Source organism: Emys orbicularis, chromosome 23 (assembly GCF_028017835.1).
Source record: "Emys orbicularis isolate rEmyOrb1 chromosome 23, rEmyOrb1.hap1, whole genome shotgun sequence".
NCBI lineage: Eukaryota > Metazoa > Chordata > Testudines > Emydidae > Emys > Emys orbicularis.
Genome location: NC_088705.1, coordinates 15,525,569 through 15,538,235, shown reverse-complemented (window position 1 = coordinate 15,538,235; position 12,667 = coordinate 15,525,569). Strand labels below are relative to the sequence as shown.

At 53.0% G+C, this 12,667-nt stretch overlaps 1 protein-coding gene across 1 annotated transcript in view; it reads left to right on the top strand.

The window, feature by feature from the left end:
• NKAIN1 (sodium/potassium transporting ATPase interacting 1) overlaps nt 1–7,552 on the top strand; it is a 179,624-nt gene extending 172,072 nt beyond the window's left edge. The window contains exon 6 of the mRNA XM_065421899.1: nt 7,467–7,552. Within this exon, the coding sequence (XP_065277971.1) occupies nt 7,467–7,552 (86 nt within the window). The remainder of the gene's footprint in view (nt 1–7,466) is intronic.
• The last annotated feature ends 5,115 nt before the right edge of the window (nt 7,553–12,667 follow it).

Genomic DNA, 12,667 nt, shown 5'->3' with positions numbered 1-12,667 from the left:
TGTCACTGCACGGCAGGCTAGTGCACTGTAGTTCACAGCCCATGTAGACAAGCCCTTAGCCACATGTCCTATCATTCTTACACAGCTCCCATTACCGTAAGTATTGGAGAGCCTCCCAATCTTTGACACGTGATCCCCATTTCAGAGCTGAGGCACAAAGAGACATGCCCGGGATGTTTGTGGCAGAGCAGGAACTGAACTCGGGTCAGTGCTCTAACCACTAAGACATCCTTCCCTCGCTCCTGGCTTCCACCACAGTGGGGCTTTTTTACCTGCTTCGCCCTTCTATGCAATACTCCGTTACAGTAAATATGAACTATTATCTCCTCCTAGCCAGCGTTTGAAATGGTAGCAGTAGTGCCAGCAGGAAGAATAGTATGGGAGTGGCAGTACACTGTGCAGAAAGACGGATACCCACAGAGCCATAATCACAGATTGTTACCGATCCAACCTACTCCGTTTATTTGTAACCCGGCAGAGGAAAGGAAATGTAAGCACAGCTATGGGAGAGTTTTAAAAAAAAATCTATTTCATTTATTTCCATTGAACAATATTGCAGGCAGCCACATACAAGCGCTGAGTGCTCAGCCAATAATGAAATGTACAATCACACCGATAAGCATCCAGTGGCATTTACTCCTCATCTGCAAATAATTAATTCCAGCCAGTTGGCAGCATCAAATAACCAAACGGAGACAGTGATTTTTCCCACAGCCAGCCAGTAAATCAAACAAAAAGCCCCAGCAAGGAACATCCCCCCAAACCACATCAAATAAGTGACTCGTGTAGGAGGCCTGGTAGGTCACTGATGAATTCCTTCATTTTACGTATTCACGTGGCTCCCATCGCCACATTATGGGAGTGCCTCCAAATCTTCCAAGCCTCACCCAGCTCTGTGAGTCCCTATTGTACAGATGGGAAATAGAGACATAGAAAAGCTAAGTGACTTGACCAAGGCCACAGAGGAAGAAAGAGGTGGAGCAGGGATTTAAACCTCAATCTCCCAAGGTGCACAAACCACTGTCCCATCTTTCCGCTTGCTTTAGCTGCCTTCATTTCATCAGCCAAAGCTGCTACTGCAGCAAAACTCTTCTGGGTGCCGCCCTTTAGGAAGGAAGTGGATAAATTGGAGTGAGTCCACAACAATGATAAAAGGTTTAGAAAACCTGACCTGTGAGGAAAGGTTAAATAAACTGAGCCTGTTTAGTCTGGAGAAAAGCAGATGGAGAGGAGACCTGATAACAGTCTTCAAATATATGAAGGGCTGTTATAAAGGGAACAGTGATCAATTGTTCTCCATGTCCACAGAAGGCAGGAGATGAAGTAATGGACTTAATCAGCAGCAAGGGAGATTTAGACTAGTTAGTAGGATAACCTTTCTAACTGTAAGGATTGTTAAACTCTGGAATAGGCTTCCAAGGGAGGTTGTGGAATCGCCATCAATGGAGATTTCTAAGACCAGGTTGGACAAATACGTGTCGGTCTAGGTTTACTAAGCCCTGACTCAGTCCAGGTGGCTGGACTAGATGACCCCTCGAGGTCCCTTCCAGCCCTACATTTCTATGATTCTGTAATGGCCACCTCAGGAGACCCAGGTTTCCAAAATGGCTGCCCAAACTGCATGTGCAAATCCCACATTTCCCCTGAGCGCACAAGCTTCATGTATGGTTTGGACCCTGATGCACCGGGGAGACTGGCCCTCCCCTCTGATTTTCCTTTGGCCATATTTCTTATCGCTGTGATTGTGAAGGAGGGACGAGAGCCCCTTCAGGCAAAGCAAGGACTGCCCCCAGATTCAAAGCTGATCTGAAACTTCAGACGCTTGAAAAAGTTCTGCTAACTTTGGGCTCTCCCTGTGGTTCCGCCAGCCCACTTTGGTCATGTATCTCTCCAAAGAGATTCTGAGAAGCATTCCAGCTCTTGCTTGATGATCCAAACGAAACCTTTGATTCTGGCTGTCTCCATGTTCTAGTTATAGTACCTGGGATAGCAGTTACTAATTGTGGTGTCTAAGGCCTGGTGTACACTAGAAAATTAGTTTGGCTTAACTATGTTGCTCAGGGGTATGAAAAATCCACACCCCTGAGCGATGGCATTAAGCCAACCTAAGTCCCTGTGTAGACAGCGCTAGGTTGACAGAAGAATTCTTCCATCGATCTAGCTACCACTGACGGGAGAACCCCTCCTGTTGGTAGGGTTGCCAGGGGTCTGGTTTTCGACCAGAACACCTGGTTGAAAATAGACCCTGGCGGCTCTGGTCAGCACTGCTGACTGGGCCATTAAAAGTGCAGTTGGCGTGGGGCTGGCAGGCTCCCTACCTGGCTCCGCGCGGCTCCCGGGAAGTGGCTGGCATGTCTCTCCGACTCCTAGGCGCAGGGGTGGCCACGGGGGCTCTGCGTGCTGCCCCCGCCCCGAGCGCTGGCTCCACAGCTCCCATTGGCCGGGAACTGTGGCCAGTGGGAACTGCGGAGGCAGCACTTGCAGGCGGGGGCACTGAGTGGAGCTACCTGGCCGCCCTGTACCTAGGAGCCAGAGGGACATGCTGACTGCTTCTGGGAGCCACCGGAGGTGAATGCCGCCCGGAGCCTACACCCCCACCCCCTACCCCAGGCCTGAGACCCCTCCTGCACTCCAAACCCCTCAGCCCCAGCACAGCGCCCCCTCCTACACCCCAAACTCCTCATCCCCGGCCCCACCCCAAAGCCCACAGCCCCAGCCAGAGCCCGTACCCCCCCCACATCCTGAACCCCTCATTTCTTGCCCCACCCCAGAGCCCGCACCCCCAGCCCAGATCCCGTACCCCCTTCCCACATCCCAACCCCCTGCCCCAGCCCTGAGCCCCCTCCTACATCCCAAATTCCTCATCCCTGGCCCCACCCCAGAGCTCGCGCCCCCAGCCGGAGCCCTCACCCCCTCCCGCATCCCAACCCACTGCCCCAGCCTGGTGAAAATGAGGGAGTGAGTGAGGGTGGGGGAGGACAAGTGACGGGGGTGTGGAGTGAGCAGAGGCGGGGTCTCGGAGAAGGGGTGGGGCCTCAGGGAAGGGGCAGGGCAGGGGTGTTCGGTTTTGTGCGATTAGAAAGTTGGCAAACCCACCCACTGGCATAAAGTGTCTGCACTGAAGCGCTGCAGTGCTGTAGCTGCAGCATTTCAAGCCATAGCTTCGAGATACCGTATACAGGAGTCAGCTAGAAACCAGCCGTGCAGGAAGAACTGGCTCAGCTGGTCTCGAACATTTGCGTAATAGAGAAGTATCCAAACCTGGGCAAACGGAGGCACATTGGCACCTTGTTGGGTGTTGCTTCCAAAAATGAAGCAGGCTGCAGCTGCTCTCCTCTTTAATTACAAAGCCGTGCCCAAAGGAGACGACAGGTCCCAGAATGCATTGCATTGGCAGACGTTCAGACCTGTAGTCACTGTATTGGACAACCATGGGCCACATCCCAGGGCAATTTGACCCTGGCTTTGGCCACTTCTGCCTTAGGGTATGTCTATACTACCCGCCAAATCGGCGGGCAGCGATCGATCCAGCGGGGGTCGATTTATCGCATCTACTCTAGACACGATAAATCGACCCCCGAGCGCTCTCCCATCGACTCCTGTACTCCACGCAGAGTCGATGGGGGAGCGGCAGCAGTCGACTTACCACAGTGAAGACACCGCGGTGAGTAGGTCTAAGTACGTCGACTTCAGCTACGTTATTCCTCCCCTTTGTTAGAGGAGGAAAGAGATCTACATTCCGGCTCGCGCTCTGCATTTCCCTTCCACCAGCATTTCAAACCGATGTAGTGGAAAATAAAAATCTCCATGTGAAATTGGACACCGCCTGTTGTAATAAGTTGCTTATGTATATTGAGATCTGGCAAGGGGCTTATCTGCCTCTGCTGTCTTTGAACTGTGTTTGCATTCCATACAGCACATGGCATTCAAACAAACTCAGGCATTCAATACACTTTTAATATTAATGCCACTGTAGCTGAGATTCAGATGCGGTTTTTTTAATGGAATATCTTATTAGATTTGGAAATGGATGGATGCCGTCAAAAGTGAGAGCTCGTTGAATATTAAGTTAGAAAGACAAATAGGCCTGGAGGATGGCCCCCTTGACTTCACTCTGATTTCCAGAACACTAATAGGATAATCCATGGCATTCAATGCTCTTAAATGATTTATATATTGATTTCCGGGAGATCGGCAGCACCGGCCCTCTCGGAGTGTCTCGGAAGCTCCGCTTTGCAGGGAGAGAACCTAATTTGGTTAAATACAGTTTCTCTGTCCAAAAGCTGCCTTATGTTCACGTTGGGTAGCGGAGCGGCTGCCCACTTTGCAGGGGATTCATGGACATCTCATCACGTAATTCCTCCCGAGGATGTCCGTGGGAGGGTTTAGGTGTCAAGTGCATAGAGGACTTTGGAGTATAATTCCTCCCCGGCGTTTCAGCGGGAAGAATTAAGTGGCAAAGCCGAGAGCGATTGTAAGAATAACACAGTGCGGCTTATTTTGCTGTAGCACCACCAGTAGGCGTTATCGCCTGGCGCTCGGCCCAGAGAGACAATCGCAGGGGAGAGGGGAAAGGGAATTTGTCAAGGGAGATTTAGAGGGATGAAGCGACTCAGCGGTTCAGCAACAGCAGTGGGAAGGGAGCTCCAGAGAGATGGAGCAAATTCAAGGGACAAAGGGACCCTTCCTGCCCCTTGCCCCAGCGGTGAAGAATCATTGGGGCTGGAGTGAACAGCTGGGGGAGTGGGTGGGTGTGAGGTCAGAGGTCGGGAGGAGGAAGCTCATGGGCAGTTTTGTACTGGAGTCAGAGAGGGATGGGGAGGCAGTGACGGAGATGGAGAGGAACGCCACTGAAAGTGTCCGCAGATGGAGGGAGGGAGAGGAAAGCAGTGAAGGTGACACAGGAGGGGATGAGCGGATGGATGGACAGTCGGCGAAGTTGCTGGAAGATGAGGGGGATGTATGGCGAGTCTATAAAAGGGATGGAGAGATGGCTAGGAAGCCAGGGTACGTGACAGAGAATGGGGATGAGCCAATCCTGGGACAAGACACTGCATCTGCTTTTGCAAACTTTGAAGAAAATGGAGCCTTTCCCCTCTTGCCTCAGAAGCCCAGGGCAGGTGGACGGAAACCCTGCTGATCCAGGGCAAAAAGCAGAAAAAGTCACCATAGCCTGTGATTTAAAAAAACCCAGGGGGATAATGCTGGCAGTATTGCCCCAGGGCAGGCAGTATTGTGCGGTGGGAGAGGCAAGTATTCGCCCTGCATTGGATTTGTCAAATTGTCACAGTCCCTCCTGAAAGTATCAGAGGGGTAGCCGTGTTAGTCTGGATCTGTAAAAAGCGACAAAGAGTCCTGTGGCACCTGATAGACTAACAGACGTATTGAAGCATAAGCTTTCGTGGGTGAATGCCCATTTGTCACTCTTCAGGGGTGAATGCTCTCCCGCCTGGAAGTGCTAGTGCTGGCAGGCTCCACTGGGGGTGCTGTTATTACTAGAGAACATTTACCAAGCCACCGAAATGTGCCCAGATCCCAGGTAAAGTCACGTCTCCTGCCTTCAATTGTAAGTGCTTTGGGGCAGGGACTGTCTTTGTTCTGTCTTTGCACAGTGCCTAGCACAATGGGAGCCTGATCCATTGGGGCTCTCCTCGGTGCTCCTGCAATATAAATAATAAACAGTAATATAATAACGAGCCTATCATCTTCCCTGTCTTCAGTAAGGCAGATTGGCTACAGGAGAGGGATAGGAGCCGGGATTCCTGGCTGTCCTCATAACTTGCTTTATGAGCTGGGAGAAAATCCTTCCCCTCGCTGTGCCATGTGTGACATGGGCCTAGTGATACCAGCCTGCACCACAGGGTGGTGGATTAGCTTAGTGACCATCTGTAGAGCGCTTTCAGATCCTGGAAAGGGCTAGATAAGCACAAACTGTGAGTAGCAGGAGAAAGGTCTTGACTGAGTAATGAGATTTGTGTTAGTATAACGCTTTCCCAGCCTATTCTACAGACTGCATCTACACTCACCCCCCACCTGGGATTTGGCTTTATTAACACAGTCAACAATCAGGTAACAAAGTTCAGCTCAAACCTCCTCCCAGTCTCTGCAGCTCCTAAGGGCTCCTCCCTCATGACTGCTCAGCCTACACCCTAGATCCTCTTGCCCCAGAAAGTTCCTCCCCTGTATCCAGGTGGGGTAAGGAGCCACCTGCCTTGGTAAGGCAGCAGAACTCACTTGGCCCTTTCCCAGCAGGATTTGCACCTGCCAAGCGTGCCTGTGTGTGAGAGAGAGAGAGATGGAGGGGGGCGTCTGGCAGCAAGCAAGCAAACACTGCTAGCCTGTCAGCAACACAAAAAAGCAACAGTGCTTGCAAACATTGGGCAGAAAAGTTCTTGACTGTAACATTTTGCCCACCTGGTAATAGATGCCCACATTGCTGGGGGAGCAGAATAGGTCAAGATCTGCTCTGGGGAGCAGAGGCCAGCGGTCTGCCCACTTATCCAGGTCTAGTGTCTGCCCTCAGTACAGCCCACTTCCCATCGCCCCTGGACACTGTATGTGCCAAAAGCCCCCTGGTTTGCACTGGTGGCAGGCCACTCACTTGGCAGGTTTGCATTTCCCTTCTGCTTCAGAGTAGGCCCACGGATTGTTTATTCTGGTGAGTGCCCCCCGGGGCTCATAGACCAGGTAATAGACTCTCAAACAATAACCAGGCTCCTTGTATTAATGCTGTCTGAAGCGGGATTAATCTGTCGGATGGAAATCACAACCATCGCAGAAATGAAAACTGATCTATTGGTGTCTGTAATTCCCCTAAATTACACACTTTAAATGAGACTTAAGTCACCCATAATTCTCCTTAAATGCCCACTTTGGCGACAATGATAGCGTAATTTTACCCACTTTGTCCAGCGTGAAATGTGAGGTCTATTGTGTGGAGTAGAAAAGAGCCAGGGGGATCTTTTTAAGTCAGTCCGGCTCTTCCTGCATTTATCTTCCGTCCGGGCAATGGGAAGGCGGCTGGGACACACGGACTGAGCTCGCAGGCCGTGTGCTCTAGGCGCACGAATGCTGGGCCGGAGTCCCCTCTCGCTTACCCTGGCTCTCCTGCTGGGATGCCACACTGATTTCTTGGGGTCACTGCAGATTTCCACCGCTGGGAGAGAGGCCCGGGGCTGATGCACTCTCTGCATTCACGCAGTCTGACACACTTTGTCTCCGACACACACCTTCTCCCCCTCAGCCTCTCACACGAGCACGGAAGGATCCTGTTGGCTCTCCCCAGTCTGAGATGGTCACATCAGACCCACCAGGAAGTCCTGTTGCTGGGGGATTGGGCCGTTAACCTAGAGTGGGGGTGGGAGGGAAGAGAAATCCACTGCCCTGTCCTGCGCCAGCCGCGTCTCCCTGCAGTAGAAGCCGGAGTCCCTGCTGACACCCACCTTCCTGTTCTTTCCTCTCCCCAGTTGACTTCATCGGAGGATTCGATTCCTACGGCTACCAGGCCCCACAGAAGACGTCACACTTACAGCTACAGCCTTTGTACACGTGAGTCTCGCCTGCCCGCGGGGATGCGAGCGGGAGCAATGAGCCAGGGCCGCTGTTCCGCAGGGGGCGGGATGGCTCCGGGGACTGTCAAGGGTCCAGGCAGCCTTTTGCCTCCGGTCATCACCGTGCCGCCGCGGGAGCAGACTGAGTCCTCGCCACAGCGCAGCTGCTTGTGGGCAGGCGGGTGATGGCTCGGAGCCTGGCTACTAGCCGGACACAAACCACCAGCACAACTGGCACCAAATGGCCCCCTGCACAGCCTTGGTGACCCAGCTGCCCTCTTGCACGTCTGGGTGGGGCATTGTGGGGAGCAGCATGCCCTGCCCTGGCCACTCCGGAAACCGGGGCCTGGTCACTAAGGCAAATGGGGGCGCGGCTGTGGGGAGGTCATTCCACCCCCCGCCAGCACAGCTCCCTTCAGCATGCCCGACTAAGTGCCAGTGTGTCTCATGCCCCCTGCGGGGCTCATCGACAGCTGGGCGAGCTGCCCCAGGCCCCTTGGGAAGAAGGTGAACGCAGTGGCTCCAGAAGCCAAGGCACGAGAACGGACATAGGCCTGAAACCGCACAGCCAGATGCCCCCACAGAACTGACCGGCTGGGGGAGAATGCGTGGGACGTGCAGCCAAGGGGAGATAGTCGGGGCGGGGGAATGAGTTCCCCTGTTTTCCCCTGTGCGATGGTGAATTGGGTGTCAGGGCTTCAGCGATGTACTTGAGGGGCTTCAACAGGAGCTGATGTGCAGGGGAGGGGAGCCTGAAGTGGATGGGGATCTTCCAGCCTGCAGTGAGCTAAGGTGGATGGGCGGGCGTCTGACTCAGAAGCAGGGAGTTGTGCTGTGGGAAGAGATCAGGGCCGGCTCCAGCGTTTTTGCCACCCCAAGCGGCGGGGGAAAAAAAAGCCGCGATTGGCGGCACTTCAGCGGCAGCTCTACCCCGCTGCTTCATTCTTCAGCGGCAATTCGGCGGCAGGTCCTTCCCTCCGAGAGGGACTGAGGGACCCGCCGCCGAAGAGCCGGACGTGCCGCCCCTTTCCGTTGGCCGCCCCAAGCACCTGCTTCCTTCGCTGGTGCCTGGAGCCGGCCCTGGAAGAGATATACGGAGACCCTCACTCCTATGAGTGAGCAAAGGCTGAGTGCTATGCTGACCCACAGCCCCCCTGCTCTTCCTGACTTGAGCCCCACTGCAGCTGTCCTAGCACAGCTCAATCCTGACCCACAGCCCCCCTGTCCTGAGCCCCCACACAGCACTGCACTTACAACACTGGCAATTTTAACCTGCCACCTCCCCAGCTGCTCTAATCCTGGGTTGTTTCTATTGATCAAACACTGACAATGGTACCAGAGTTTGATCAATACAAACAAGATCAGACTCATCACATTCATTTTCACTTGCGATCCGATTCGATTGGGCACTGAGAACCCCAGAGGTGAAAGGATGGTGCAGAAAACCCCGCTGCGCCCCCTCTTTCCTCTCTATGGCTTTCCACTCTTCCATTCTGCAGCCACTAGGCCTTCTAAACACTGAATATTTTCCAGTGGGAGCAACATCTCTTCAGATAAGTGCAACTGACTTCCCCCCCTGCCCATTTAAGCTTAACTAGATAATGCTAAAATGAGATAACGCTGCAAAATCTGAAGGGATTAGCCTCATTCGGGCTTTGCTGGCTGCCAAAAATTAATTGTGTTTTAAGTCTTGTATGTAAATTCAAGGGCATACAGTGCAATTATAGATGCAGAGAGGAGACGACCATGAGACAAATGCATCGAGTGCTGCTGTACTCTTCCTCAGTGCTCTGTCAAAGACATGCATTCTCACATGCAGAATTAACTTCCCTCTTTCCTCTGACCCCATCTCTTGGCTAGACAGAGGGCAGGTCTACACTAACCCCACAATTCGAACTAAGGTACGCAACTTCAGCTACGTGAATAACGTAGCTGAAGTTCAAAGTACCTTAGTTCGAACTTACCTCGGTCCAGACGCGGCAGGCAGGCTCCCCCGTCGACTTCGCGTACTCCTCTCGCCGAGCTGGAGTACCGCAGTCGACGGCGAGCACTTCCGGGTTCGACTTATCGCGTCCAGACAAGACGCGATAAGTCGAACCCAGAAGTTCGATTTGCTTGCCGCCGAACTACCGGGTAAGTGTAGACCTACCCAGAGAAATGCCCCATAGATCCCCTCACCACAGCAGATGAATAGGGGGGTGGCTGTTGCAAAGGGGAAGGAATGGGTGATGGGGTGTGAAATCAATGTCGCTATGCCAGGGATCGATTGGGTCCTCGGCTCCCAGGAGTGAGATGGCAGAGACTGGAGAAGCGTTTTCCAACATAAATCCCAAATGAAGGCTTCTACCAGGCTTCTGTGGTGTCTCTACTTTGCTTCCTAATGCTAACGTTATTTTAGACTAGAAGCTCTTATTTACTTCATGGCTGTACAGCGCCTAGCACAACGGGACCCAGCCAGGGTGACCTGTAGGCACGGCTGCAGGAAAAATGTTAAATCATGATAATAACTTGGAAGCCTGCAAACTACTGATCATCGGTCTCATAAATCCCTACTTGCTGCAGCCACTAGAGGGGGCTGTGGTAGGGCGCTGCAGGGGAAGCCCTAATCAGCTCCTGCCACTCCAGCCCCAATCAGGGGAAATGGGTTGGGGCTGGGCCACTAGCTAGGACTGGCCTGGAAACTGGCCACACCTGCCAGCCTCGTTAACAGGGGCTAAAAGCTTGGGAGGGAGCCCGGGGCGGGGGGCAGGCTCAGAAGGAACCCCACCAACATGGCTAGTGTCATGAAGTGAACAGAGAACGAACCCCCGGGGTTACTGACCCAGCTCAGTGCGGGGTTCCTCAGAGGTAGCCCAGATCTGATGGCAGCGGGGGCCTATGAACGATTGTGGCAGTGCTGGGAACAGATTCTGCGTCGGCTTTGGGGCAGTTAGTCAAACGGGCATCAGCCGACTTCGCAGTCAAGTGTGGTGTTTCTTGGAGTTTGTAATGAGGACTGTATTTCTTTGCAAGCAACCAAAACAGCTGCCTGGCTCAGAATTGGCAGCAGTAGAGTATTGTAGTAGGATGCCATTGTGCTAGGCACTGAATACCCCCCCACAATGCACAGAGCACCTTGGAATCCTGCGTCCTTTCGCCTTCAGTGAGCTCTTGGGCTGGTCAGTAGCGAGTATGTGAGCAATGCCCCCGCTTGTATTGCTACATAGTGTGTTGTGGTGTTATTGGGCAAATCCTTGTGTGACCACCCAAAGCACTGAATTCAATGTGATTTGGCACCCCTATTGGGGAGCACGGTGTGAAGTGGCTGGGACAGGCCCGGATCCCCTGTGTTACACAGTCAACAGAACGGTGCTTTACAGCAGCATGTGGTGAATTGAATTTGGCTGGATTCACCTGCAGCTGTCTAATGACCTTCCTCTCTTGTGCCAGCCCCCGGGAAGAACAGCAGTGCAAGGAGCAGGGAGCACACGCATGTCCGAACAGCTCTCTCGACATGCAATGATCCTAATGCGTTCTTGCACAGATGAACCAAAAGGCTGGATGGGGGTTTTAAAGATGTTTGTGTTTGTCTCAGATTACAGCCCGAGAGAGCTTTCTCCTTCCACGTTAGGCTTTATTGCCATCAAACAGTGACCTGGGGGGATCTTGACAGTTCATCTGAGTGGCTAAAGGTCAGAATCCAGCATCCCCTTGTGGACGGTTGTTTTGGCTGACTCATTTATGCTACGCTTGGTCAATGCTGGATCGATTGCTTCAGGCTGGGACTCAGTGATGACCCCAACCAAAAAGCAGCCTGCTATAAGGTTCCCCGCGATACCAGATCAGCAGCGTCCTGCAGTAATGTGCCAAAGCTGGCCGTATCAGTGCTGTAAGCCGCAGTGTTTGAGAACACTACCAGCGATTTCTACAGCGGTGTTTCATGGGAGTTATTGAAGCTACAAGAGATACAGGGTACTCCAAAGCTGATAGCACTTAGATGCTGTGGTGATAGGTGCTACAGAGAAACCTCAGCTAGATAGAAAGGCCTTAATAATGTTTTGCTATGGCTTTGTTTCTGTACAACGTGGAAGCCGTGCTGCCAGGCGCTGGGAGCTGGTCAGATTTCACAAGCTCAGCAGGACGGAGCTAGGTAGGAGACACCAGGGAACACTTCAGATACCGCACGAAGCAGGGTTGCCAATGGAGCTGTTGGGGCTGTCCCCTCGGAGTCAATGTGGAACCAGTACCCCAATGCGAAGGTAGGGGGCGCTGTGTTGCGGTAAAACCACACTTCAGAGAAGATCTAACATGGGCCCTGTGCGGTGTGAGATCCTCTGGCACTGGGTACAATACAGTGGAAAGGCTAGAAAGGTTGACAGGGAATAAGCTGAGTTGCAGAGAGGCTAGTGCTAGAGGTCTCTGAAGTGGGCACAGGGGAGGCAGGAGGCGTCTGCAGAGAGGAAAATGGGTGATCTTGCTATCCGGCTGTGACGATGACACGTACTCCAAGCACAAGGACCGGGAGAGTATCGGGAGCAGCGTGGCCCATGGGAGGGCTAGCAGATAGGGACTGTCAATACGTGTCTGTTTGATGGCCGTCATCTTGGAGCTTGACCTGGGACCCCAACGGTTATAACCTGAGTGGCGACAACTTGAGCTAAAGATCCAGCCTTCTGTAAGTGGTGGCTATTACCGTTCAGAACCTCTGTAGCCCAGGGTGACCTGCAGCACACCCGTACACCCATACACTGCTTACCACAATGGGGGCTCTGGTTCCTGGCTGGGGCTGTTAGGTGCGCTTGTGGCTTAAATACTAACAATAGATCTGGGCTTTGTTCCTGGCTCTCCCACCAGCTGCGTGACTCTTTTGTTCTCCCTCTGCAAACTGGGGGTCGTGACGCTTTCCCCACCTTTGGGAAGCACCTGGAGAGCCAGGAATGAAAAGCACCATGTGGGATCTATTTGGATCCCGCAGTGGGCGCCAGCAGAGGTGTATCTGAGTCCCTGCCAAGTATTTAGCCTGAACCCAGCCCTGCCAGGCCAAGAAGCATCATTATCCCCTCCGTACACCTAGGGATACTAAAATCACCCAGGGAAGGGAAGGAAGAGCTGGGGATTGAGCCCACTTCTCCTGTATG